Raw genomic sequence first — 27,193 nt, forward strand, 5'->3', positions numbered from 1 at the left:
GATTCTTGTTCCCAAAGAACTTGAAATTCTTTGCTAAATATATACATTGATGTATAATATATACAGCAAACGATGCCAGGCAAGATATTTTTTCCCCCTCAAAGGGATGGTCACAGGGTCTGAAGCGACCCAGGAGGTCAAAGACTTCCCTCTGGACCTGACTCTGGCAGCTGTTAACAGTCATCTTCTCCAGCTCTAATTCTACACTTCCTGGAGGGGGGATAGCGCCCCCGCCTCATACACCATCCAGAACCTTTCTCAAGATAAATCACTCCCGACTATGACGGCGGGGGTTAGGAAGATATTAAATTATCTGGCGTCTCTGTGTTCTTCACTTCCTCCCCTCGTGGGCTTGGAAACATCTGGAAGAGAAGGGCTGGGAGCATCTTCAGGACTTAATGCCTTTGGGACAAGTCCGGTGAACAAGGCAGGGTGGTGGGGGTGGGGTGAGGTGGGAGTGGAGACTGGAGGGAACTGCAGAAGTAGCAGCAAGTGTGTTCTGGAGCTAGCCTAGGAAGAGGAGGCCAGGCTACACCTCACTCTGAATGGAAACTCAGACACTGGAGTGGTCTCAGGATCCCAAGGTGAGCACCCATAGCTGTGAGCCATGTGACAGCCAAGCATGCTAAGACCACCCCCCCACCCCCCAGAGACAGACTACCTAAGTGCCCTAGGCACAAGTCCACTAGAGTCAGACACTGGATTCCCTCCACTGTCCTTGTCCCTCTGCCCTGTGTTCACATGACTCAAGCCAGCATGAGTGTTGGATGTTAACCACTACCTTCCACACCCATACACACATCTGAGAGTGCACACAGGAATACGCACAAGCTAAACAGAACTCTGGGTCCATTGACAGAAATCACGGGCCAACAGTTGCTCATCTAAAGTGCACAATCTAGAAGTTTCTAGACTGTTGTGCAACAATCACTTCCATTAGACACCCCAACATGTGCACCCTGCCCACGGGCTACTTGAACTCACTTCCTACCCTGCCTTTCCTGGCAGGCCTCCCCACTGGCCACCGGTATTAAGTTCCTGTTGCTGTGGGTTTTATTTGTAGCTCGTAACTGGGTTTGACCCATTCACTTAGGTTTAATTAAAAAAAAATTTTTTTTTTGCTTTCTGTGGGTAACTAATATTCCCCTGTATGAACACCTCAAATTGGGTGGCTAGATTTTCTGATCATGTAGGCAAAGGTGCTACAAACATGACCGTATGTGCCTTTCTGTGTGGAATTATAGCTCAAGTTCTCTCTGGTATGTACCATGGAGTGGGCTTGAAGGGTCTCACAGTATTTCTGTGTCCGACATCCGAAGATGTCCCAAGCTCTTTTCCAAAGAATCTCATGGCTCATTCCAGCAGAGCCTGGCCAGACTCCCCCACCTGCCTGCCAATACCTGCTGCCATCTGTCCTTTGACCTGAACCCTCCTTGATACCACACTTTGGTGCCTTGCATCGGCTCGTCTCTCCTCTGGCTCACATATATCCTCCCCAAGCCTACGGAGGATGGGAGTGAATCATGGTGACTTCCCATCTGGGTCAGGGTTCAGATCCATGTGCCCATGTAAGTGGTATGTGGGACACTCCTGTAAACCCTGCTCTGGAGCGATAGAGACAGGAGGAGCCCTTGCTGGCCAGCCAGTGTAGCTGAATCAGCAAGCTTAGGCTTCCTTCGCTTAGAGATTCTCTTAACAATGTTGTGTTACATTATGCGTATAGGGGGCAGGTGCGGGTGCACACAGATGGAGCTGGTCAGAGGACAAGTTGAGGAAGTCAATTTTCCCTATGCGTCGCGTGCGTCCCAGGGATCAAACTCAGGTCATCATGCTTGGCAGCAAGCTCCTTTATCTGCTGAGCCACCTCAGCAGCCCAAAGGCGAGAAAAAGATAACTCATGTCCAGCATGGCCACCACACACACCTGCACGTGCACACTCAAGCATGAGCACACACAGAGAAGGCTATATGAAGGGTGGAGCAGGGGTCTGGCGAGGGCCAGGATGATCTAAAGAAGCCATCTGGCTGGCTTTGTCCCTGGAAGAGATGGCTGTGAGGTAAGGAAGGTGGTGACGGAGCCCCAGTGGGCCCCAGCGCAGGAACACTGAGGTAAAACACGCCTCTCTCGTTGCTGGATGGCAAGCAGAGAATCAGATACCTCCTTGACCCCACCGCCACACAGGGCACTTGTCTAACCTGCTGGCAGCTGACGCTCTTGGCCTCCAGGTGGACCTTCTTTTCGGTTCTTTTCCAAGAAGGACTCTGCCTGCAGGTGGGAACACACTCTACGGGCCATCTCAGAACCCCAGCCAGAACTTCATGGTGCCGAGCTGGATGCTGTTCTGAAATCTTTGCATGTGGTTCTGCGCGTGCGTGTCTTAGATCACAGCCAGCCCTTCCGTGTACACGCATGGTTTGCACTCAGCTGAGGAGCAAGGCTTGGCCCTGGAGGTGCCTTCCCCTCTCTTGTTGCATTACAATGCCCGTTACAGTTGAAAGGTCTTAGGCACCCCTCTGTTTGGAGGTCAAAATGTGGATTTACAAGCCAGGCATGGTGGCGCACACCTTTCAACCCAGCAATTGGGAGGAAGAAGCAGGTAGATCTCTATGAGTTCAAAGCCAGCCTCGGCTACATATTGAATTCCAGGGCAGCCAGAGCAACATAATAGTGAGACCCTTACATTTTTTTTTCTCTTTTAAAGCTAGCTACCTCTTACCCTTAACCCTGAGACCATGATTCCTAAGCCCCTGGAAGGCCATTAAACTGGAAGACATGAGTCCAGAAGGAGTCAAGTACCCTGGGCTACATGAGACACTATCTTAAGAAAATACAAATTTACATGTTTTAAAAACTATTTTTCACCTACGCAAAGATGAAAACAGTAGGTAATAATGGGGTGGGGAAACCTGAGGCACAAGGTTCTAATGCAGGGAGAAAGGGGGATTTGGCTGGCCTCCAGTCTCTGGCTTGGAATCCATCTGTGGTCTCCAGGCGACACCTGGTGGTAGCTCCATCTCCAGCCTGCAGTCGCAGTTCCCAATAGCACTGCCTAGCAGAAGCTAGCTCTGAGCTGGTCTGGGAGGGGCTCCTTTCAGAATCCAGGAGTTGGGGGCTTTTAAAAGTTCTGGAAGCTTTGGGGTCTGGTCCCTGTCACTGCACCTGTCTTAGGCATCTCAGTGGAGTTGTCTGGGGAGTCTGGGCACATGTCTGCTCACCCTTCAGTCCACACTGCATGATGGTGCTCGGCCCCACAGGCATGTCTAAGGAAACCTGACTGACCTGCTGTGGCATAATGCTTATGCCCCCTACCTCAATGCTCTGAGTGCATTCACTGTATACGGCATTCAAAAATACCTTGGAAGGGCTCATTGTCAAAATTCCCCAGCTTTGAAGAGCTATGATGGGACAGGTCTTTTTCCTTTCTTCTTCTTTGTGTGTGTGTGTGCAAGAATGTGTGTGGGTGTGCGTGCATTGTATGAGTATATTGTGTGACTATTTTGTGTGTATGTGAGCATATGCATTTGTGTGTGCTCATGTGCATGTGTGGGTATGTGTCTGTGTGCATTGTGTGTATATTTGTGCTTGTGTGCACTCCTATGCATGTATAAGTGTACATGCATGTGTGCACATATGTGTGTGTGCATGTGTATTCATATGTGCAAGTGTGTCCTTCTGTGTGCAAACATGTGTAAGGTGTATATGTATGCATGTGTACACACAGACACACACACACACATCTGTGGAGGGCAAATGTCCACAGCAGTGCCTCTCCTCAGGCTCCATCCTCCTTGTTACTTGAAGCAGGAGCTCTCACTAGCCTACTACAAGTAGGCTGGAATGGCTGGCCCACAGACCCCCAGGGGTCCAGTCTCCAATAGGCTGGAATGGCTGGCCAACAGACCCCGAGGGATTCAGTCTCCACCAATCTGGCTTTTTGCTTGGTTTCTGGGAATCAAACTTGATCCCCAATACAGTGTGGATGGACCCAGGGCCTCAGCCTCTTTAACATCATTCTTTATGCCTAAATCTACATGGACAAACATACACAGGGTGTCTCTTGACAGTTATAACTTGGGGATCAAGTAAATATTTCCAACCCTTAGGGCCACATCCCGGGCAGTCCCTTGGCTTGTACTTACAGTATACAAGACAAGATCAAGTCTTTTTTTAAAAACAAACAAGCAAACAAAAAACCCACCAGGGTCTCATGTAGCCCAAGATGACCTAGAGCTCACCGTGTAACTGAGGATGTCCTTGAACTTCGAATTCCAGCTGACATCCACACCCAGTTTTTGGAAGGCTGGGAATTGAACCTAGGGCCTCACAGGTATTACACAGTCAACTAAGCTACATCCCAAGACCCTCAAATGATTTTTTAAATAAAAACACGTGTGTGCGTGTGTCCCTGAACGTGTATGTGCATGCATGTATGCCTTTGTGTGTGTTTACGTACTGTCTGCATACATCTACGGAATATGCATGCAGTGACCACAGAGTCCAGAAGAGGGGGTCTGGAGCTGAAGTTACAGGTAGGTTTGAGCTGGAAAATGAATCCTGGCCTTCTATAAGGACTGCTAACACCCTTAATCACATCCCTCCAACCCTGTATGGTCTTTCAAAAGCTGCAAACTATGCCCCCCAACATACCCCGTGCTGGGCACAAGGGATACTCAAGGCCTTATCATCCAGGCCTGCGGTTTCAACATATATAAACATCTTATGCTCTGGGACTTCCACAAAGCTGGGGAGCTGGGTCTAGACTGGGATTTGGACAGGAAATGGTGAGTTATAACCTTGCAAGGATATGGAATTCTCTAAACATCCCTGTGACATTTCCCAGGCACACACACACATGCACTCTGGAGCCCCAGATGTTATTGGTATTTTTTAATTTTTTCCGTTTTAAATTTAGAACATATAGCAACCAAACAAGTCAAGGATGATGCTGTGGGAACACAGGACGTGATTTCCTGGGGCAGATGGGACACTGGGCTTTCTTGTTCCGTGGCCAGATGTGTACTCCTAGAGTGATGGAGGACAGACCCCTTTCCGGATGTCGTGAGGGCTATACACGTGTCCCCCTGGCCAATGTACATGTCCCCTGTGCCCGCTCTGCAGAAAGTTCCAGGACTCAGGCAGAAATGCCACCCTCGAGCCCCCCAAATTGAGCTCCACTCTTGAATTTTCAAGTGACGCATATAGCAGCATCCCTGACATTTCCGCAGAACACAAACCCCGGTGTTTTGCCAAATGTTAATGGGTTTCTGTGCCCTCCACTGGCTGCCTCTGTATTCAATGCGCAGTGCAGGGGCAGGGCCTGAAGACTGGAATTTTCCTCTGCCTGAGAGCCTGTTGTTCCTCTGCAGCGGCTCTGGCCTGGGGGCGCTCTATGAGTTGCTGAGAAAGCCTTCCACCACTTAATGTCCAGACCAGCAAGTTTACGGGAAATTATTAATCTCCCACTTTGGGAATTATTAGTTCTGGATGGAGACTCTTATTGTATAAGGTTTGCTGAGAATTTATGAGCCTCTCTGGAATCCGGGAGGGGATCGATTCTCAGAGAGTAAACATTTTAAGCAAATTAAGTGTTGGTGGTATAATAATACGAATAATGCCTGCCATTTTTCAAGTGTCTGCTTCGAGCCAGGCATTCCATCTCTCTGGTGGCAACAGGGGCAGGTTTTACTACCCCGAACGCGCCACATGAGGCAGCTGAGACCCCAAGAGCTGCCCCTGGTTGGTCTAATGCCACATATCTAGGGGCAGAGGGAGTCTCTAAAGCATGTGTAGCCGACCACAGAACTGCCCTCCTTCCTGCTCACCAAGGAGTTGCTGTGGTAGGCAATTCCCCTGGGCTGTTTCTTCTGCCAACAGGACTGGCTGTGCAGAAGGGCAAAACCTGCTGATGAGATGGGTAGAGGGGAGCCGAGGGTCTCAGGAGATGGCCATTGGTTCTGAGGTTGCACAGCTGATGGGGAGGACGGCTTGGGGCGGGGTGGGGGTGAGGGTCGGTTCCATCAGTAACGCTTGCTGTGCAAGCATGAGGACCTGAGTCTGAGCCCCAGAACCCACATAAAGAAACCCAGCGGGGCACCTGGAGACGCGGCTCAGTGGTTAAGTGCACTGGCTGCTTTTGTAGAGGGCCCAAGTTCAGCTTTCGGCACGTGGTGTTGAGAGTAACCCCATGCAGGGCAGAGAGAGAGAGACAGAGACAGAGAGACAGACAGAGACAGAGACACTTTTTCCCACATTCTGGAAACCCTGAGCTAGTGATCATAGAGTGGGGACAGACAGGCAATCCAGGGAGAGCAAAAGACTCAGGTGCGCGGAGACAGCTCTACTTCCTGCTGATGACACTTGAGGGGGGTGGGGGTGGCACCGAGGCTGAAGCGCCAGGAGAATAGGCCCATAGGCCCACCATCTCAGTCCTGAGTTAGCCTCACAGGCTGAGAGCTCTAGACTAGAGCTTATGTTGCTGGTCTTAAGTTTTCCATTGCACTGGCTCCTGTGACAGAGGCCAGCTACAGTGACCTCTGCAGGGCAGATGAGGGGGAGAGAGTAGAGACTCATTCCGGGGGTGGGGGAAGGGGAAAGGATACGCTGGTCACTGAGCACTGACTTTGAGAAACCCTATAGCCAAGGCAAACGGGAGCTCGGTGCAGTGCAAACCATCATTTTTGCTTTGTCATCCTGCCGGGCTGGCTTTCCAGAACTCTTCCCAGGATGCCATGGGGCTTTACCGGTGAGCTATGTCTCTGGCTGGGATGAAGAGATAAGATCATTTCTATGTCCCCTCTAAGGTCCTCAAGGGCACACCATAACACGTCCCAGGGCACTAAGGACCAAGGACTGCTCATCAGAGTTCAGTGGCCAGAAGCAGAGAGAGCTCAGAAAAGACATCAAGTGAGTTTTTTTTTTCCGTCTCTTTCCTCAACCACCTTTCCCAGAGCTTCCGCGGGGCTCCCAGGCAACATCTCAAACAGCATTTTTTTGGGGGGTGGGGGGAACGGTGTTCTCCAGTGTGTCCAGCAACCTCAGGGACCTGTTGTAGGAAGGACCTTCCTCTACCCTCTACAAGGAATCCTTGCCTCAGAGAAGTGAAGACCGGCCCGGAGACATGAGCCTGGAGGGCTGCGATAGCTCCTTCTCTATGACTCCAACTCCACACAAGTGAGGTCCCTGATGACCGGAAGGCCAGCCCAGTGAGGGCACAGACATAAGGGAACCAGTGTCCTCCCCATACACACATTGTTCCCAGGATGTAGCAGACCACCCTCCACATTCCAGATCTGCTCCAGGGCGTGGGCCATCGAGGTATTTCCACTCCTGTGGAAACAATGTCAATGACCCCTCCCCTGATGCTCCTTTGATGTCCCCTGAAGCATGAACGATAGGACGAGCATGGGGGAAGCAGCTCCAGATGTAACATTCTGTCAGCCAATGGCAGATCACGGAGATGTTGACATGTACAGCTCGTGACATGGGCTTGTTTCTATGTGATATGATAGTGTGTGTGTTACAGGGGTTGGGGGGGTGTTGCACATTATGTGTTCACAGTGCTGGGAACTGGATCCAGGGCCCTGTTCATGCTAGGAAAGCCCCCCCCCCACACACACACACCCAAGCTGTATCCTAAGGCCCAAGACAAGGCCCAAGACAAGCTTGTCTCTAATGGAGTATCCTCAGAGCCTAGGCATGTGTCCAAGTGGTCCTGTCCTGGACTGAAGAAAATGTCACCAGAGAAGGCTTGATGCTGCTAGATATCTAGCCAAGTGTCTAATTGAATTGAGGGAAGTGGAGTGCTTGTTCCCCAAATGTGTGGGTCCTCCTGCCAGGCGGTTGGCCCTTCCAATAACAAAGACTGCTTAGCAAGCTCCTGGCAAACACTGGACTTGGAGGGACTCCACTTGTTAAGTTAAAAGGCTACCCATAAGTCACCTCACCTCCGCACACCTCATTAGCTAAGTGACCCGACCCGATGGATTGGGGTTGTTTTAATATCTGCCTATTGACTTTGGAGCATGCCTGCCAAAAATAAGCTCTCAGCTTGACATCCCGAGGCTGAGATGAGCTTTCCTGATTCTCTATTTGTCAAACAGAAGGCTGAGCCTGGGTACAGCCACGTCGGCTGGTGTAAGACCATTGTCAACAAAGGTCTTACTCGCTGTGACACCAGGAAACGCAGACCATTAATTTTAAAGCAAGGTCTTATTGTTGGGAAATTGGAAGGGCAGCCAGGGTGCCATGCCTCTCACCTGATGACCTGATGACCTTATCAGGTCAGCCCCACCCAAGGCGACCTGATGAGTTGTCAGGAGACCTTTGACATGTTCCAGGACTTGGGTCAGGGTTTGGGGCTCCAGGGAAACATATGGCCCAACGGGAGTGACAAGGCAGATGTCATGCCACCATGAGGCCTGTGGCCCTTCCCTGCACTACAGTCCTACAACTGCAAGCCATCCTAATGGGGCTCAGGCTCCTTCGAGCACATCCCAACCTAACAAACAGCTGAGCAGCTGTCTCCCCGTGACCCCTACCCGCCCTGCCCCCACCCCCGTGTGCCTGCATACCTCCCTACTTCTTCAGAATTTCAAGGCCATCTTTCAAAACCAAGAGTGAAACTCTCATGAAAGTCAGGTTTTCACTCCAGAACATTCTAGAACAATCTCTGGCCCGCCTTTCTGTTGGTGTTGGCTCCCTGTACTCTTTTCCAGGCACTGGGCCCCAGCCTCCGTTTCCCTGCTTGCTTTCTGCACTTGGTTCACCGACCCCCCCATGACAGGGGCTGCGGTGTAGTCTGAGGCCCAACGCTTGTCTCTAATTGAAGTGTCCTCAGAGCCCAGAGCCCAGGAGTGCATGTCCAAGTGATCTTGCTCCAGACTGAAGAAATGTCACCACCGAAGGCTTGAGGATGCTGGATGTCTACTCAAGTGTCTAACTGGATTGGAGAAATGGAGTGCTTGTCCCCAAATGTATGGGTCCTCATGCCAGGCAGAGTGCCTGGGGCCAATGAATGGCTCCCAGGGAGAGACGGTGCTGGAGACAGTGGGAAGGGAGCGTGAAGGCTGTGGGGACACTGGGTTGGGACCGCAGGAAGAGGGTGCCAGCCTCTCTCTCTTTTCTGTCTCCTGTGCTGTTTTCTTCCCACTGAAGGCCACATGACTCCTTCCCACACAGATAAGAAATGAACCCCTTGGGAGACTATGTTTGGAGGCCCACAAGACACACTCTCGGCTTCCCTCTTGATCCCAGGGCTAGCTCAGCCTACACTGTGTCCCATCCCTGGCCACGGAAGTGGTCAGCTGCATGGGTTTGACAAACAAATTCGCAACCTACGCTGCTCATGACCTCCTGACGTAGGCAGTGCTCATTCTGTGCCAGTCGCAGGAGCGCTATTACCATTCCTGTTATTACTCCCATTATGCTGGTGCGTTAGAGGGCCTCGGGAGGGAGGGATAATTGGCTATCATCACCCCAAACGGTGTGATTGGGCACCAATGTACAAAGAGTTTAAAATTAAAGGCCGGCATTGTCAGCGTGGTGGGGGACAGAATGGATTACAAAAGAGATGAACTCACCTGCTCCATTACACCCTTCCGGAGACGCTAGTAAGAGGACAATCAACTTGGCGTCTGATTTGGATCTGTCCCTTCTTTCTGTTCCCTAGTGAGTGCCATGGGGGGGGGGAGGCAGTGGGGGGGGATGTAAGGTCGTCCCAGAGTCTTGTGATGGGCAAATGTACTCAGGAGATTAATATTGTGCTCCTCCTGGTCGCCATCCCAGGGCTGGATTTCTCCAAAGCTTTCCTCCCTACCAAGTCCGGGTCCCGGGACCCCGACTTGACCATCCAGTAGAGAAGGAACATCTTGTGCTCTAAATGTCCTCGCTTCAGGCGCCGCGCAATGGTGATGGGCGTGTCGCTCTTCAAGTCTCTGTCATGGATGGAGGCACCATGTTCCAGTAAGGGCTGGACGCAGTCTGTCCTGCCCATGGCTGCGACCACGTGCAGGGGCGTCCTGCCCAGGGGTGATTTGGCCAGGCAGTTTGCTCCTGTGAGATTAAAAAGACCAGCTGGAGTGGTCTGTTCTCCTAGCCAGGAGTCCCACCCGTGTGACACTAAGGTACAACAAGAAAGGGACTGGGGTTGTGGCAGGAATCTGATGGAGGGTTGGTGCTGCTCCCAGGGACATGGTGGCCTCACTAAGCTCTTCACCCCTCCCATTGAGCCTGGTCCCAGGGAGCAACCAGTAAACAGCACATTCCAGTCTCCTGTTCCAAGCACATCCCTGCATCTTGCTGCCTGGGGAGCACTCTGATGGATTTGTCTGCCCACCTCACCACATCTGCTCATCTCGTTGCAACATTGTTTCCACCCCTCCCTTGAGCTTTCTACTGATTACCTTTGCTTCTGAAGCACCAGCTCCAGGTAGCTCCTGAGCTCCCAGCAGTCTGCACTGTGCCACAGGCCCTTTGCACATGCTCTTCTGGTTATGTACTACACTTTTGCATTTCTCCCCTTTTAGGGTGTCAGTGACTTCCTTCATTCTTCCACTCTACAACCCCGACCTCTCCCCATAAAAGTTCAGTAGGGACTGCGCTGAACGCATCCCATATGCGACAGGCTATGGGATTAAACATTTGTAACCACTGGAGGGCTTTCCCGCCTAAGATCCATGAGGACAGAAACACACATGGTCTGGGCACTGCTGCTTTTATCCTTGGAATGCAACTGCAGGTACTGGGGAGGTAACAGGAAATGGCAGTCTGAGAGTGGACAGACCTGGACTCCTGCTGCCTTCTGCAGACAGATGGGCTAATGATAGGGGTCCAGCATGGACTTGTGGAACTGAATGGAATTCTGGGTAGCAAAAATCACAACACACACACACACACACACACACACAAACCAAGGCTACTCAATTCAATCCAGCCTGCATTGCGGCTGCCATCCCATAGTTCAATTGAGCTATGGCTAGTTGGTGAGGCAAAGCTTAAGTAGGCTTCCAGAACGTGGGCACGACCCTGTGCCTCCCCCCGCCACCCTCCCAGCAATGGCTGCAGAGGACGGAAGACTTTGCAAAGCCGGCCGTCATTTTTTAACGGGTGCCTTCAAATACATCACAGTTCCATCAGAGCGAAGATGACTTTTTATGAGCTTAAAGGACTGCTGGGCTGTGAAAGCCTATCCTTCACTGGATAAGAGAAGTGTAGAAAGGCTGTGTGGGATGGCAGAAAACACGGTGCTGTCACCCACCGTCTTGAGCTCTGTAGCAGAGATATGACATGTCAGTACCCTGCCTGGGACAGTTGAGTTGTCTCCCACCCTGTCTGGCAGAAGCGGGAGGATCCCTGGAGCTGAGCAAGACAGCAGATGGAAAGGAAGAGGTCCAACATGGAGGTGGCACCTTAGACAGCCAGAGGCGCTTGCTAGTCCCTCCTCCTTTCCCCAAGGAAGCCGTGGGGTGGGCTATCCTCAGTCAGAGGGAGCAGTGTTTCCCCAACCAGGGAAGACAAAAGATTCCTCCCAGACATGGTGCTGACCACAGCTTTGGACAGAGAGACAGACAGACAGATGGTCACCCTTAAGTGGAGACATGATGGAAAGAAGAGTGTGGCTCAGTGTATTTAAAAGGACCTCCAGCCAGCCTGCGGACCACTCTGTGGGATAGCCAGGGTGAGGTCCTGTTGGGCCATTGCAGAATCTACTTCAGGCAGGGCAAGGAACTGCTTGGAAAGGCCAGGCTAGGACGTCCTCTGGACTTCTCTAGCCCACCCCCAAGCCCCCATGGCTCACTGTCCTATAATTTTGGTTCTACCACAACAGAATGCTCCACAGATCTGGCCTAGAGAAGTGCAAGTCCCTGGTGGGCGTACCACCTAAGCAATGTGGTGCTTAGGACTAAGGAGCCCAGCGGGAGACATGTTTAGTGGGTGACAAGACTGGAACCTAGGGAGCCACTGCTGAAGTAATACGGAAGATGGGTCATTCTGTCCTCCCAACCAGCTCCGCAGAATTACCAAGTCCTAGAAGATACTGCACGGCATCCACGTGGCCTCTGTGAGCAGAGATGTACAAGGCCACAAATGCCCTCTGGGCTGTCCACTGCCTCCACTGTTCCCCCTTAAAATGCTGTGAGTTCGCTGTTCGGTAGAAGGTATCCTCGCTGATGCCAAGACATGACATCTAGGTGGAAGGAATACATCAAGGCTGCCTCTAGAGCGTGACCTGCATCCTCCGCCCATGCAGGTTAACTCCATCCTAACCGAGGCACACAGCAGGAGCGGAGGGGAGATGGGTGATACCCACACACTCAGGAAGTGCAGCTACCCCCACCCCGCCTCCATCCCTGGTCAGGCAGGGGACACAGGGAGGCCTTTCTGCCAATGTTTTGAAGGGAGAAAATAGCACTGCCAATGTGTCCAGAGGAAGATGTTTGTGGCACTTGGGGGAAAAAAAAAAAAAAAAAAAAACGCCAGCTAACACAATGTGGTCCCCTGGAAGGTGCCCCGGGGATGGGAGGAGTGGTGGGGTCTGCCTTTCCAGTCCAGTTTTTGTGCCCGTTGTCACCGTTCCCTTCTGGGACTTCCTGAACTCTGTTGGCAGAGAGATGCCCATCACAGAACCATCTTGGGGAGACACACATCATCCGGGATGGGAGGAGGGCCATGGATACCACAGAGAGGACCCTGTGCTCTGGATGTCCCAGTCAGTGGGGGAGGGGGAAGGGGAGGGGCAGTGGGGCCAATCGAACATGGGATGGAAGGCTGTGATGATCTCCTCAGGCAGCAGGGAAGCAGGGCACTGACTAAACTTCCAGGAGAGAGGGAGGAAGCCAGGGATGCAGAGTAGAAGACAATGCTACAACTGGGGCTGGATCAACTTTGCTCTCGTTCCTCGGGCCTGGGGTCTGGGATACAGCGATCATTGCCACCCACCCTTCCCTGGATGCATCCCCGGCACCTCTCCCTGTACCCCAACCTTCCCTTGAATCCTGTCCTACCAGGAAACTGACTCTTCTCCCTGGGGAATCTCAGAGCTCTACCCTCAAAGTCTACTGAAGAAAGAGCTTGCCCTGGTGCCGACCCTCCATCAGGTGAAGGCTGTCCAAGGGTGCCAGGCCCTTACCCCACTCCCAAGGTAGACCAACCTGAGTACACAAGCCCCTGACCACTGGGCTACCACCCCATGTTCTTTAACTAGGATTAAATTCGATTTTCAACTTGGCCAACATGTGGACAGACAATGCAGCACCTGGGCCCCACTGCGGGTAGAGTAAGTGGGTTTATGAACTGTTGATAAGCAAGCCCGAGGGACTCACAAGCCCAGACTGTCTGGAAACACTCTCCATGCAGAAAGCTCTTCTTCCTTCCCTACTCTGAGGACTTTATTCAAAAGTTTCACACTAAAGACTAAAGACTGGGGTCCCCTCGCCCCCTAATATTGAAAAAAAAAGCACGAAACCACCTTGCTGGGGTCCCCTTCCACGGCGGCCAAAACCAGTTCCGTCCAACCATCGTAATGCCAGATACATAATGAAATAAGTGCTCCGGGGATGACATCGTAGAACTTCAGGGTAGCATCATCCATCAGAATTCCTACGGGAAACAGTTTTTCCTTTTAACAAAATTAGGACCTAGAGAAATCACTGCATCAGTTCAGACCACGTCTGGCCCTGAATCACGCAAAGATACTTTTAAAATCTTGAGCCAAAGGGGCGGGAGTGCGTGGGGGTAGGGGTGGGGGAAGTCTCTCCCTTGATGGTCGCACAGGAGCCTGAAATTCGATGCTGCTAAGGCTTTTTAGAAAATTAATTTGGCTTAGTTCAAATGGAAGCTGGACCCAAAAAGAAGAAAAATAAAAAATAAAAAAGAGGAAAAGGAAAAAGAGAGGAAAAAAACCCTACACACACAATGGCAATGATTTATAAAATTTTGTAATTACAGCTTGTCCTGTTGGGGAAAAATCCATGAGTCAGTGAGATCGTTTTATGAGGCAAACTCTACAAATAGAACTACTTAAATCTGAGCTATACATCACAGGCCCGACAGTGTACTTAGCAAGTTATATACCTTCAACTGAACACTGACTCTAGGGAATGTAGCCATTAGCTGGCTAAAGAGATGACAGTGACTGAAGGATCCAGCAAGTGACAGACAGCCCACGTCAGGGTTTTTCCACGTAGGTGCTTAACTGATGTTTCCAATTAGCTACCCCTCTCTATTCCACACACCACAGCTTCTACGGCCTATGCCCATAACACATCAGCTGCACCTATAGCCAGCTCTTGCAGTCAAAGATGTCCTCCAGACATTGACCCTCGTGGGGACAAGACTGTCCCCCTATGAGCCTTTGGTAACCTCAGGAGCTAATATCAACCCTCACCCTATTTGGACTGGAGTGTCAGAGCTCTTGCCAGACCCAGCAATGCCATCTTATTCTCAGGGTCAACAATGGACCTAGACCCACACCCAGAAACCCAGGCTCAGCCAGGCTTGGTGGCAACACAGCTATCACCCCAGAATTTGGGAGCTGGAGACAGAAGGATTAGTAGTTCAGGACTAACCTGAAGATACATGAGATCCTGTTTCAACAACAACAATTAAACAAACAAACAAAAAACAAAAAAACACACTCTGAGAAGGACAGCTCAAGGAGCACTATGCAGGAAGGGTTTTTTGGGTTTTTTTTTGTGTTTGGTTTTGTTTTTTGTTTTTGTTTTTTTTTTTTAAAGTAGTACTATTTGATTTGTCAAAACACACGTCTTTCTTGGCCACCTACTATCTTAGGAATCACAGAGGACTTGGATTGCTTATACGCGATTACAATCTGCCCAGGCTGTCCTAGGAGCCTTTCCAGGTGATCAGAATCCACAAATGTTCTGAGTTCTTCATAATTATTTTGAGTCTCTATGCCTGACCTGAGCGGTTCATCCTTGAATCTTCATGATGACCCTCCAGCCTACATGGCCTCTTCCTCTAATTGGAAGCAAACTGGGGCTAGGCTTGGCTAGGATGTGACAAGGTCTGACTCCTGCCAGACGTGTGGGTACCACTTGATGATCGTACTCTCAGGGGGATGTAAATAGAGAGCTGGTCATCGACTCCATTAACTAAGGTTTTGTTTGTGGCTTGACCGTGGGAACCGGTCTGCCACTGCTCTGAGACAACTTGGCTTTCTAACCGTGTGGTAAGCATCTAGGAGAGTTGTGAGTCTTGCCTCATGGTTCCCGTGCAATCTCTAGCACGTCCCCTTTTGCAGATGGGTAGCCACTACCTTGGGCTCAGACAAATGCTACTAATTATCAACAGATAAATGATCGCCAGGAGCAGTACTCGCTCATGAATTTGCTTGGCGAGTTTAGACAAGGGCCATCGTGGCACTTTCCCGCCATGATCTCACTTGCCCTTCCCTCTGCAACCTTGGAGGTGGGCAGATGCGCCAGCCACAGTCAAGGCAGCACAGCTTAGGGGTCAGGCCCCCAGCAGTTGCTAAGTGACTGCTGAGTCTTAGCACTGTGACATCACTGTGAAGTCACCCACCTCTTATTCTCCATCAGCTTGCCTGAATTTATTGCTTACTGGTGAAAATAAATGAACAAAAGGGGGTCCAGAGTTAGGAAGACACATAATTTTTCAATTCCTTGCTGGGGAACAACTGCACAGACCCTTATTACACCTTGTATCCTTTATACCTTGCTAGCTATAGACAGGCTCAAACACAGCTTCTTGCTAAATAAAGCTTTGAAGAATATATATACATGCATCTTTCAACTACTGTAAGAAAACACATGTGCCATGGAAAACATTTAACCTATTTTTGAAAGTGTCGAGGAAGAGTATTTTGGCCTTGCCTGCACAGTTTGCAGAGTCATTCCTGTCCACTGGGGAACAGCACAGAGAATTCTAGAGCTAATGGGGCTCTGCTCTCCGGATTAGGAGACTGAGCCCAGGACAGCCAGTGCCTGAGAAAGCAGAGCGTGGGGACAGGTTGCTTTCAGAGCTGTCTCCATCGCTCCCAGGCCCTGCAGGACTCTGCAGTGTCTCCAGGATACCGGCTGCTCACATTCCCCGGGCAGCTCAGAGGGTTTTGTTTTGTTTTGTTTTGTTTTTTGTTTTTTAATCTTCATTTTCTTGAAGTGTTTTGCATTGATTTCCATCGGGTGGGGAGATGATGGAGCCCAACCAAGGGTCTTTGATCCTGTTCTCATATCCTAAACATTATAGGGAATGGGGACAGGGGCAGCCATGTCCTCAGGTTGAGGGAAGGGTAGACAGGCTGAAGAGCCTCTGGTTTCCACTGGGTGCCTCCCCATGGAATTTGTCTAGATATGGGGTTCGTGGGGGGTCTAGATTCAAGAGAACTGAAAGGAATCTGCAGGGCTCCCTGTGAGCCCCGAGTGTGGGGAAGGTCACAGCTTGCAACTTGGGGTTCAGAGACAGACTAGGTTAGTGTCAAGATTGGGGGGGGAGGTCTAATAATAATGGTCATGGCTTGCTTTGAGTTCTGGGGTCCTGATGAAAGCAGGATTTACTCTGTATTTGGGGTTCTCATGGGAGCAAGTCTTGCCATCTGGCTGGGGTTTCTGGTTTTGGAGGAATCTGTGGCAGGATTTGGGGGTCTTTGGATGGACTTGTTTTGGGCAGCTCTGGTTGGTAAGCAACTGGGAGGAATCAGATAGCTCTCCTTGGAGATTTAGGGTCTTGCTAGTGATAGAGTCTGCTCTAAACTTGGGGCTCTGATATGATAGGCTTGGCTAGTTGATATGTATTGAGTTTGGGGGTCCTCGGGAGTCAGGGATGGTTTGAACCTTCATTTCCTCACGGGGACACAGCTGGTGTCAGCTTTGAGGTACTCGTGAGCAAATGGGTGGGGAATCAAAGAGAAGCAAGCTTGACTTCACTCTCTGGGGGTTCTCGCGTGGGCTTGACTCATCTAATCCCTGGAGCCTTTATGAGGATACTTGGGTTGGACTGGGGTCCTGCTGTGCTCATGGGGAGCTTGGAGCTTGAGGGCTGGCTTTCAGAGGTGGACAGAGCTGGGTTTGGATGTGGGTGTCCAGCTGTGGGCAAGGTCCGTGTTGGGATCTAGCATACTTATGTAGACTGGGGTCGGGTGAGTGGTGATAGCTGGGGGGAGGGGTGTCTCAGAGTTGGGTACATAGGCTCTGTGCTGATGCTTGTGATGTGGGTGGAGTCTGCTCTGGGATTCAGGGTGCTGGTGTGGCCAGGGGCAGCTAGAGGATATGAGGGTCAGACATAGCAGTGTGTGGACCGACTGTGGGACCCTGAGGTGGGCAGTTTGTCTCAGCTTCGGTATCCTTGTGTGGAAACAGCCATGGAGGATAGCCAGTCCTGATGGTCATATGTTTTTAGCCTGGGGGACTTGGGGCTCAGATTTGGTCAGGCTTGTTTTGGTTTGGGGTGGGTCCTAAGGTAGGTAAAGGATTGAAGTTTCAGTGTCCTCGTGTAAATGCAGCTGCTATAGGATTTGGGGTTCTGAAGTAGTGAGAGCTAGTCTGAAGATTTTGGGGTTCAGTCTTGGGTAGGTATATCCTGGATTTGGGGGTACCAAGTGGGAAGTATTTGTTTTACTTTTGATATCCTTATGAGTGAGTGGGTGGGGTACTTGGGTTCCTAAGAGACTGATGGCTAGCCTAGATACTTGAGGTTCAAACCTGGGTTCATGTTTGTTCTGGGCTTGGGGTTCCAGGATAAGCAAGGTTCATTTTGAGTTTTAGTATCTCTGTATGCAGAGTTAAGTGAGCAGGCATTTGGGGAGCTGCAGTAGTGGTTAGCCTGAGAGATTTGGGGGTTTAACCTTGAGTAGCTGTGTTCTGGGCTTGGGGTTGTAGGATTGGCAGGTTTTGTTTTGAATTTTAACACCCTTGAGAGAATATACAGTTGGTATGAGTTGGGGGGCGGTGTTGGTAGCGGTTGGTGTGGGAATGAGATCTGGGCACTCAGCTTTATTCTGGGTTTGGGGTTCCAGGAGGGGAAAGTTTGATCTGAGTTCTAGCATCTCTATGTAGACACAGTTGATGGAATCTTGGGGTCACCTAAAATAGATCTGGTCATGCTTGGCCTGGATTTGGGGTTTCCTAAGGTGGGTAGGATTTTGTTTAGTATCTCTGGATAGCCAGTGGGGATGGAGGACATGGGTTCCCGAGGCAGTGGTCATTAGCCTAGAAACCAAGTTCAGTCTTGGTCGACTTTGTCCTGGGTCTTGAGGGTCCCAGGTCCAGATGGCTTCTTCTGTGTTTGTGCAGACATGTATGGACACGGTTGGTTTGAGTTTTAGGGTTGGGGCTCTGAGCTAGTTATTTTCAGCTTGGAGATTTGGGGTTCAATCTTAGGCAGATGTCCTCTGCCTTTGGGGACCTGAGGCCAACAAGGTTTGTCCCAGCTTCTGAAATGCTCGCATAGACAGGCTAACTAGAGAATTTGGTATCCACCACTTAGGGTTTGGTTTGGATCCAGGTTCTCATGGGGGGAAAGGCCTGTCCTCGATTTGGTAGTGGTAGGGTCTACTAAGACCTAGTTTTGTTTCAAGAGTGAAGTCTTAGGTAGACATGGTTGTCTTGGGGGCCTGGGCTCCCTAAGGAAGACAAGAGGCTGCCCAGAAGGTCTTGTGGTTTTGAGAGTTGAGGTTCTGAGCAGCCTGGACTTGCTCAAGGTTGGCAGACCACAGCCTGCGACAGACACAATGCTTGTGAATGAGGTTCACCTATATATTTGGGGTTAATAAGACACCCACCCATGTGCTTGGAGTTAGGAGCCCTTGAGTGGCCAGCGCTCCAAGGGGCCGTTCTAGATGGGGCTCGAGTGGTTGGGTTTGACTTGGTCACCTTGGATTCTCTGGCAGTTACGAGTGTCATGGGGACCCAGGGCAGGAGTGGGCCGGGGGGGGGGGCCATTGAGTGGGAGGAGCTCATGGGGTGCGGGAAGGGGTCGGGCAGGGGCCACCTCGGTCCAGGAAATGCAGCCGCTGCAGGTTGAAGGGGATGCCGACCATCAGGTCCAGCTCTTCTTTGAGCTCCCGCACTGTCATGTCGTTGCGGCAGTTGGCCACGCGGAACAGCTCCCCAGTCTCCTCCAGCTTCACCCGCAGGACATAGACGTCAGGAGTCAAGTCTGGCGACACGGTGGAGGCAAGCGGGTCCCCTGTGTGCCCCCTAACCTGTGCGCGGGCCCTGCTGGAGGGCTGAGTGTGGCGCGCGCCCGCCTTGGGGTCGTCCCCCTGCCGTTTCGGCGGACGCGCGCCCGCCCCCGCCACGTCTGCCGCCCTCCGCATGGCCCGCGTCATCCCGCGCGTCATCGCCGCCCCCGCCTGGGGCCCCCGGGACAGGAGAGGGGCGCCCGCGCTTCCGGAGACTGCTCCCCCCCCCCCCCCCCAGCCTCCTCCGCGGTCCTCGCCAGCCTGCTAGCCCTGTGGGGAACCTCTTGTCTGTTCAGGGCAGTCTGCATGGTTAGGGAGAAACGCTGGGTCCACAGTTTCTAAGGTGGTCGACAGGCTTGCTGCCGTGTGCTTTTAGGAACATAGCAATCCAAGCTAACCTGGGCCACGCTGGAACAGGCAGAGGCTTGGGTGGAAATGGCATCAAACCCGTGTGCCCTGACGTTGTGACATCCTCGGAGGGAGAAAAGTATGGAACACATCTGATGGGAAGGCTAGGCTTAAACCTTTTCAGGGGAAGCTCAAACCGCAGGGTTGGGAGGGTGTAGGCCCTCAAATACCACCAGACCCAAAGCAAGGCCTTTAGGGGCTAGAGGAAGCACCATGGAACGGGCAGGGAGCCAGAACGCCCTTCAAAAACTCTGTTGTTACCACGAACAAAATAGAAGCTTGAAAAATAGTTTGTATAGCAGTTACACAAATTTGGTCTAAGGCATGGTGGTCCAGGCCACCCACTCACTTGGGGGCAGAGGCACATGCAGTTCAAGGTGACATAAAGGGACGGTGGTTTAATCCTTTTATATCAGAGAGGCTCATTCTAAATGATGGATAATTATAATGTGTACAGTGAACAGGCTGGGGTCTTACAGTCTTTCTTTTTTTTTTTTTTCTTTTTTCTTTTTCTGCAGTACTGAGTATTGATCCCAAGGCTCCACCCAGGAACAGAACTCCCCCCCCCCCCCCCAGCAGCTGTCTTGTAGCCACAGTCTTGATAGGAGGCTGGTCTTGTCATAAGTGAACAATTTCATTTCAGTACCTAGATTCTACCTCAGAACACTAAATAGTTATTTTTATCTTTATTATTTGTCTTTTGTTTGTGGGATTTTTTTGTTTTGTTTTGTTTTGTTTTGTTTTGTTTTGTTTTTTGAGACAGGGTTTCTCTGTGTAGCCCTGAGTGCCCTGGAACTCACTCTGTAGACCAGGTTGACCTCAAAATCAGAGATCTGCCTGCCTCTGCTTCCCGAGTGCTCTGATTAAAGGCGTGTGTCATGACTGCCTGGTGTTTTTGCTCTTCTTTCTAGAAAATTATGCTCTATAAAGGATCCAAGATTCTAGCTGAGAATAATTTTCCCTCCTTTTAGACCAACAGACTTGATAAGTTTCCATTACCTGAGCAGTAGAAGCTTGTTTTGCTGCAGAGGCCCTGCAGCGTGCCTCGTGTTCTTACTGTAGACACGCAGCACACACAAAGCGGGACAGCTTCTGGCTTTGTTTTTAATCGTGTGTCTCTAACTTTAATGAATTAACTCTGTGCTACAGTAGCCCAGATGTTGCCTGTGCTGGGTATTTGAGTTCTTTACATTTTTCCTAGTCTCTTTGGCACCGCATAGACGCCTTCCTTTCCTCTTGAATAACAAGATCAATAGAATTTGGGGACCTGCAGGGGTATCCCGTGTAACAGGAAATTCAGTATATGACCTTGAAGTTTGTTTTTAGGAAGAAGCTCCTGTGTCCCACGGGCTCCCCACCACTTCGCTGTATTCAAACCAGAGAACACAGAGCAGGGCAGAAACAGGTCCAGACCCATAATCAAACGTTTACAGAACACAGAATCATTAATTAATGAAAAATGTTTAAACTGTACAGCATCCTTTTGTTCATCTGAAATTCAAAACTAGGAAATCTAAGTTCTGTGTACTTAAGCCAATGTAGAGTACATAACTCCCCAAATCAATGGAATCTGTAGAAAGTTCTCGTTAAAAGTATGGCTTCTTTTCTTATCTTTCTTCTTTCTTTCCTTTTTTCTTTCTTTCTTTTTTATTTTTGAGTCTAAAGTATAACCAGTATCCATGTACCTCAGGCATCGGTCCCTACACCACCCACCGAATCCCTGGACATGTCCACATTAAAGCAACCTTATGACTCTAGCTACTGTCAAAGACCAACACACAGTTTACATTTTCACAGTTTCTGAATTAGGGAAAGGGTGAGGGAAATACCTGAGAGGAGCCAGATGACAGGGGAATAAAAGTTCTTTACTAGGCTGCTTTTACAAGGACACTCCAAAAGTCCCCAGAGGAGCTGCCTCTGCAGCGGTCCCGAAGCAAAACACGATTCAGGTGGCATGTTTACTCTCTGCAGAACCTAGTGTCACATCCATGGGGCTTTCTCCTGTCAAGTTATTTACACGGGTACAGCATTTCCGCTGGAGATAAAATACAGTGCCATAAACTCCATTTTCTGAGAGAGGATGAGGGCAGCAAGCCCAGAAAATACTTACAGGCTTCTACTAGATTACTTTATTGGCAAGGGGAGCTGTATTTATGTTTGGTTTCCTTGAATAGGGTTTTGTTATGTAGCTCAGACATGCCTAGAATTCTCTATATTATGTTTGAACTTTTGATCTCCCTGCTCCAGCCTTCCAGGTGCTAGAATTATAGATGTGAGCAACTGTACCAGGCTCTGAGGGGAGGTTTGAAAAACCAGTCTTTCTAAATAACAAACTGCTGGCCATAGCTCGTGGTGAGGAAGCCTGAGAGCCATTGGTACCTGGACCCACAGCCTCCCTACAAACCCGCCACTGATCAGGTCTGCAGAGGTGGTAAGGACTAGGCTGCCATCACCTGAAAGAAGCCTCATCTGGAAGCTCTTATACAACTAACTAGGTTTTCTTCGAGTACAAGCCACATGTTCATCAGAGGCATCTCTGTGCACCCATCACAGGATGCCAGTTCAAGTCTTCCAGTAGAGTGGTTTCTATAGCATTCTGTATCTTTGGTTCTAAGGAAGCAAAAAAATGAATTATCTTGGTCCTTGTCAGACTGCAGAGCCAGGAGAAACTCCTCAACAACTTCAAGATGATGGTTCTCAGCATTTCTAAAATATGCCAAGGAGAGAAAAGTTGGAGTTCCATGTGCCATGACCTGTGTTGTATAATATATCCTAGTTTTGTTATCTTTTAGGCTATGCCAAGACCCTGGATAAATTTTCCAAAAATAGCCTTGTACCCAAGTCCTTTCAGATGGTAAAACACCTTATTCCAAAAGTATTTCTGAGATTTTAATGGTGGACTGCTAGTAGTGACACCTGCTTTAAAAGTTAAAGTAACTAAATATTTGCATGCCTCTTGCTCTGTAGTTCCTGAGATCTAACATATGTGGGGAGCAGGACAGGGGGAAGGTGGGAAATGAGCAAACAGGGGGCCACACCACGGTGGGGAAACGAGCCAGTACAGACACACAGTCTGCACGCAGCATCACTCAGGCTTAAACAGACCAGTGGCAGGCATCACACTGCGAGAGCTTTGAGATAAGATTTTGGCTTCCTTTCCTATCATAACCGGAACTGAAAAATGCCTTCACTATCTAGAAAACAGTGTGATAGTTTGTATCTGGGGTATCTTTGTTTAAGAAATGGAATTATGTTCACCCCTTCAGCTGTGATGTATCTCCAGTGTACTACCATCCAGCCTGCTATATATAATTCTTTGGGGGACCTAGCTGCCACCTGTCACAGCCAGGGTTAACAGAGAAGCCAGCAAGGTCCACACACCCTTCTCCAGCAGTGTCTGCCGCAGTGCCTTGGGCAGCAGAACCTTTTCCTTTGGCACAGGATCCGACACCAGGCTCAGGAGGCTGGCAGGCAAGTGTCCCACAGACTGGTCCATAGGAACAGACCCTTCACTCACCACAGCCTGCAGAAAAGAGAGCCTGGCAGTGACTTCCTCAAGATGTCAAAGCACACATACTTATGTCATTGTAAAGACACTACCTCTGAATCTATAGGTTTGATGCGCAAGGTGGGGGGGGGGCCTTTTAAATTTCAAGAAATGAATTTAGTTATAAGCAGTTTATATGTTTTTGTTTTTTGTTTTTTTGTTTTTCGAGACAGGGTTTCTCTGTGCTGCCCTGGCTGTCCTGGTACTCACTCTGTAGACCAGGCCCAGGCTGGCCTTGAACTCAGAAATCCGCCTGCCTTTGCCTCCCGAGTGCTGGGATTAAAGGCGTGCGCCACCACGCCCGGCCAGTTTATAGTTTTTATAACTCACTACCAAGGAATGGCTGCCAAGGACGGCAAGGTCTGCAGGAGAAGCGTGGGCTCTGGAGCCAGGCAGATGCAGATTTGAAACTTAAACTGGTCACTTTGTGGCCTCAGGTAAGTCCTTTTGCTTTTCTGAACCCAGTTTCTTCAGGGGTGCAGTAGCTCATCCTTTGCACCAATCACCCTGCACGAGGCTGCCGTATTGTACACACTCGGGCAATAAGAAGGTATTCAGCACCCCGCCTTTAAGACAGGAACTGGCTGCCAGGCTAACCCAAATGCTGGCCCAGGCTCAGGCCTCTCAAAGCTAGCCATGCCTACCTGAGCTCAGCAGTGGAGTCTGTGCACTGCCCCCTAACTTACAGAGTGCCTAAAGGACACTCCTTCCTCTCTCCTCACACCTGGTTCTGGAGAGCAACAACACTAGCCTTGTTTTATAGGTGCGAAAAGTCTGGACCAGAGTGGCAGTGGCACTGAAAGTCTTAGGACCAACAAGTGAGTGGAGACCTGAGCCAGGCACATGGACTCTGGTTCCTATGGGCGGCCCCTCTAAGAGAAGTTGGTACCAGGGTGAGTCAGCATCTTGATAACAGTGTCTCAGGCTCATCAACAGGCTCCCATTCAATGCTTGTTCCCATTGATAACCTCATCAGGTCAGAGGGACATGGCCTGGAACAGCATGGTGCACACTCTACCTTGCAGAGATACTGCTTTAAACAGGCCACTAGCAGGGAGCTCAGAAATAGGCTCTAGGCCAGCGAGGTCTCACTCTAGACCTGCCTTGTCACCCTAGTACCTTCTTCCAAGAGCTGTGTACAGATAGAGATTAACAAGTCTCTGAAGTACACTATCTCAGGAGCATCAGTCCCTTGAATTGTGTTTTTCCAGATTTTCTACAACTTTAATAATATTTTTTTGAAGAAAAAAAAATGTTTTTTCTTAAACAAAATGAATTGGTATCATTTCTTGTTTGTTTCTTATTTTTCTAAATTCCAGAATTCCAGGTAAGTAGTTAAACACATAAAAGCAAAAGAAAAAAAAGAAAAGAAGAGAAGAGAAAGAAAAAGAAAAAAGGCATTGCTGTACAAACGAATATTGATGTTTTCCTTCACAGATGGCTGTGCTGTGGAAAAATACCGGCTATGTCCTTCTAGCCCAATAGGGGGCGCTAGTGAGTCCTCTCACTGCAGTTGTTTACTAGGCAGACAACTAAACTGCAGGCTTGGGATTAGAATTGGCTTCATTAAAGCTGGCTGTCAGCACAGCTCCTGGAGATGGCGTACCATGCCCTTTGCCTTTGTGATGCCAGAAGACAGCATGATGGAACACCAAAATGGTTAAAATAATACTTGGGGGAACAAAGCCCTCAAAACCAAAACCATGGCTTTCCACGTCTAGTGGGATCCTGACTTGGCCTCTTTGGGGGTTAATGCTTCATCCAGAACAATTATCCTTAAAGATAAACAGGCGTGCCATCATATTCCACATGGGCCATACTCAGGAGCCATTACTAGAGAATCAGATGTGTCAAGATGGCTGACATTCAAGCAACCACCCCGTGACACACACATGCACAAGCATTTCCAAGGTGCTAGTTAGTCAGAAGGGGCTATAGAGAACACAAGGTGACATAAGCTTGAAACCTGGGGCATGAGAATGGGTTTCTCCACTCTGACCTCTCACTCAGGTATACCCTGGATGAAGTGTAACAGGAGAGGGCTGGGTCCGATGGGAGAGCTGGCTGGCTCTGCGCTGATTTCATCTTCAGGATACACAGCACACAGTAAGTACCAACCATGTCTGGGGTGTGAACAAGTGCCCAGGGTGACTGGGAACAAGATCCTATACCCTTCAAAGAGCTGCTCAGTCTCCTACACGGTGAGCAGGCACGGTAAACTTTCCCCAGCTTCTGCCAGTGAAACGAATCCACAGGCAGATTCTCCCGGGGCTGTGCTAACCCGGCAGATGCAAGCAAAAACCTGCCTTCCAGCCCACTCAGGGCAGTGCCAGAATCCAGAGATGCGCTCCTGGATGGAAATGAGCCCCAGAGCACAGGCACCGCGGCAGCAGAACTTCTGCAGCATCACCACCACCTGCGAGTAATGTGAGAGCCGTGGCCGCGGCCGGCTGTGAGGCCCTGCCGGCTAGATGCCGGCTGCAGTGCCAGCTGAGGTAATTACAAGCAGCACTCGCTCTCTACAGCACAAGGGCATCCTCATGTCCACCCTCACAATCAATTGACAAGCAAGAGAAAGCATCTCCTTCAGTTCTCACTAGCTCACGTAGAGAAGATTTTAAATAGGTCTTAATAATATATACATGCACATAACACTCTCCAAGGGAAATGGAAAAATCAGGGTAGTAACATTAGACAAATACATCCAGCATGAGGGGCCCAGTTTTAAAACCATCACCCTTCAAAATGAGTACACTGTTACCTTTGAGGGCATGGCATTTTTATAAAATTTCATTATCATCAAGAAATCTTAAAAATCACTATTTTCAAGTAAGACTGTGTTTTTCTCTAGGGCTGGGAGACGTCCATAAAGACCAGGATTGCCTCTTCTGCCCGAGGCTTTGCTCATCATGAACTGTTCTACAAAGCTGTGGAGAATTCAACAACAAACATACACATGCACAAACAAACAAAAAACCTACATTATTATTTAAAGAGTTTCATATACAAAATTATTTCTGCACAGTTCCCATTATGGAAGCATAAAATTAATAGGCTATCCTGAAAATTTATGAAACAATATAGCTTCTAACTGCAAAAATTAAAAGCTGGGCTTATAGAGAAAATGACAAATAGAACCCAGAAAAAAAAATAATGGAGTTAAGACGGAAACAGAAAGAGAGCTATTTACAAGAATGTGCTACGGGCAAGGCCAGCGGCTCCTTACTAGATTGAATGAAATGCAGCGCACTCGAAAAACTTTGTGCACAACTTCAGGGCAACGTGTTTCAGGCAACCGCTAACGTCGCTGAAGTCTACAGATCCAAGATCAGGAGCAGCTGTGTTGCCTATAAGAACAAGCAGGGGGACCCCTACCACATTTAATGGATTCTTGCTCCTTTCCAAGTGGGCCGCGCGCGGGCGCAGCGGTAGCGGGAGCAGCGGGCGTGCCGAAGCCGCCGTGTACTGTGCACCCAAGCGCTTTGTAAAATAGGGGTTCGTGCGTTCAGGGTTTGAGGCTCCCAGGTCCGGTTATGGTTTAAACACACACAAAGTCTGCCCTACACCAGACCACTTAAAAGCAGCTACGGGCTGCAGCAGTTGCCCGGTCGCCTTGGCGAGCCGGAGCGAGGAGCCGAGCGGCGGATGGCGGCGCCCGCGCTCTTTTTCTCGCCGTTTCTCCCTTGTTCTTTCTCCTCCGTTTTTTTTTTTTTTTCTTCTCACTCCTTCCTTCATTTTCAACATCGCTCTTGCCCCGTGGTTCTTCTTTCTAGACCGCTTTCCCCTAGCTTTTTCGCCCGCTCTTTCTCAATCTTTATCCTTTTTTCACACCACTTCCTCGCGCGCTTTCCCCACTTAGCCGTCTGACTCGGCCGCCCTTTTCCCCTCGCTCCTTCTCCGCAGGTTTTTCCTCCTCGCTCCTGCTCGCTAGGTTTGTGTTGTTTTGTTTTTTTCCTCTCGATCTTTCTCGGCAGGTTTTTCCTCCTCGCTTCTGCTCGCTGTTTTTTGTTTTTTTTGTTTTTCTCCCTCGATCTTTCTCGGCAGGTCTTTTTCCCTCGCTCCTGCTCGCTAATTTTTCCCGC

The 27,193-nt window shown here is 49.9% G+C and overlaps 1 protein-coding gene and 1 pseudogene across 3 annotated transcripts in view; both read right to left on the reverse strand.

Moving 5' to 3' along the window:
* Positions 1–9,631: 9,631 nt before the first annotated feature.
* Ankrd60 (ankyrin repeat domain 60) lies at positions 9,632–19,247 on the reverse strand. Of its 2 annotated transcripts, NM_027303.2 has the most exons (4): positions 18,964–19,247; positions 13,466–13,596; positions 12,019–12,184; positions 9,632–10,050 (listed from the first exon to the last, which is right to left on the reverse strand). In NM_027303.2, the coding sequence occupies exons 1-4, from the start codon at positions 19,046–19,048 to the stop codon at positions 9,743–9,745; spliced, it is 690 nt and encodes a 229-aa protein (NP_081579.2). In that variant the 5' UTR covers positions 19,049–19,247; the 3' UTR covers positions 9,632–9,742. The 2 variants fall into 2 exon arrangements, with proteins under 2 accessions (NP_081579.2, NP_001186884.2); NM_001199955.2 differs by lacking the exons at positions 9,632–10,050; positions 12,019–12,184 and having other exon boundaries at positions 13,364–13,596.
* Positions 19,248–20,293: 1,046 nt separating this feature from the next.
* Positions 20,294–27,193, reverse strand: part of Ppp4r1l-ps (protein phosphatase 4, regulatory subunit 1-like, pseudogene) — an 80,220-nt pseudogene continuing 73,320 nt past the window's right edge. Inside the window, exons 14-15 of the transcript NR_027957.1 lie at positions 22,946–23,087; positions 20,294–22,270 (exon numbers count right to left, since the gene is read on the reverse strand). The product of NR_027957.1 is annotated as a protein phosphatase 4, regulatory subunit 1-like, pseudogene (transcript). The remainder of the gene's footprint in view (positions 22,271–22,945; positions 23,088–27,193) is intronic.

The sequence above is a fragment of the Mus musculus genome, chromosome 2 (genome assembly GCF_000001635.26).
Source record: "Mus musculus strain C57BL/6J chromosome 2, GRCm38.p6 C57BL/6J".
Lineage (NCBI taxonomy): Eukaryota > Metazoa > Chordata > Mammalia > Rodentia > Muridae > Mus > Mus musculus.

Excerpts from the sequence above, each read along its gene's own strand:
- Ankrd60 (NM_027303.2), bottom strand. The coding sequence starts at position 19,048 with ATGACAGTGCGGGAGCTCAAAGAAGAGCTGGACCTGATGGTCGGCATC. Across the intron at positions 13,597-18,963 it reads GCTGCATTTCCTGGACCGAG|GAATTCTGATGGATGATGCT; the intron begins GTGGCCCCTGCC and ends TGTTTCCCGTAG. Across the intron at positions 12,185-13,465 it reads TGGAAGGGGACCCCAGCAAG|ATGTCATGTCTTGGCATCAG; the intron begins GTGGTTTCGTGC and ends CCTTCCACCTAG.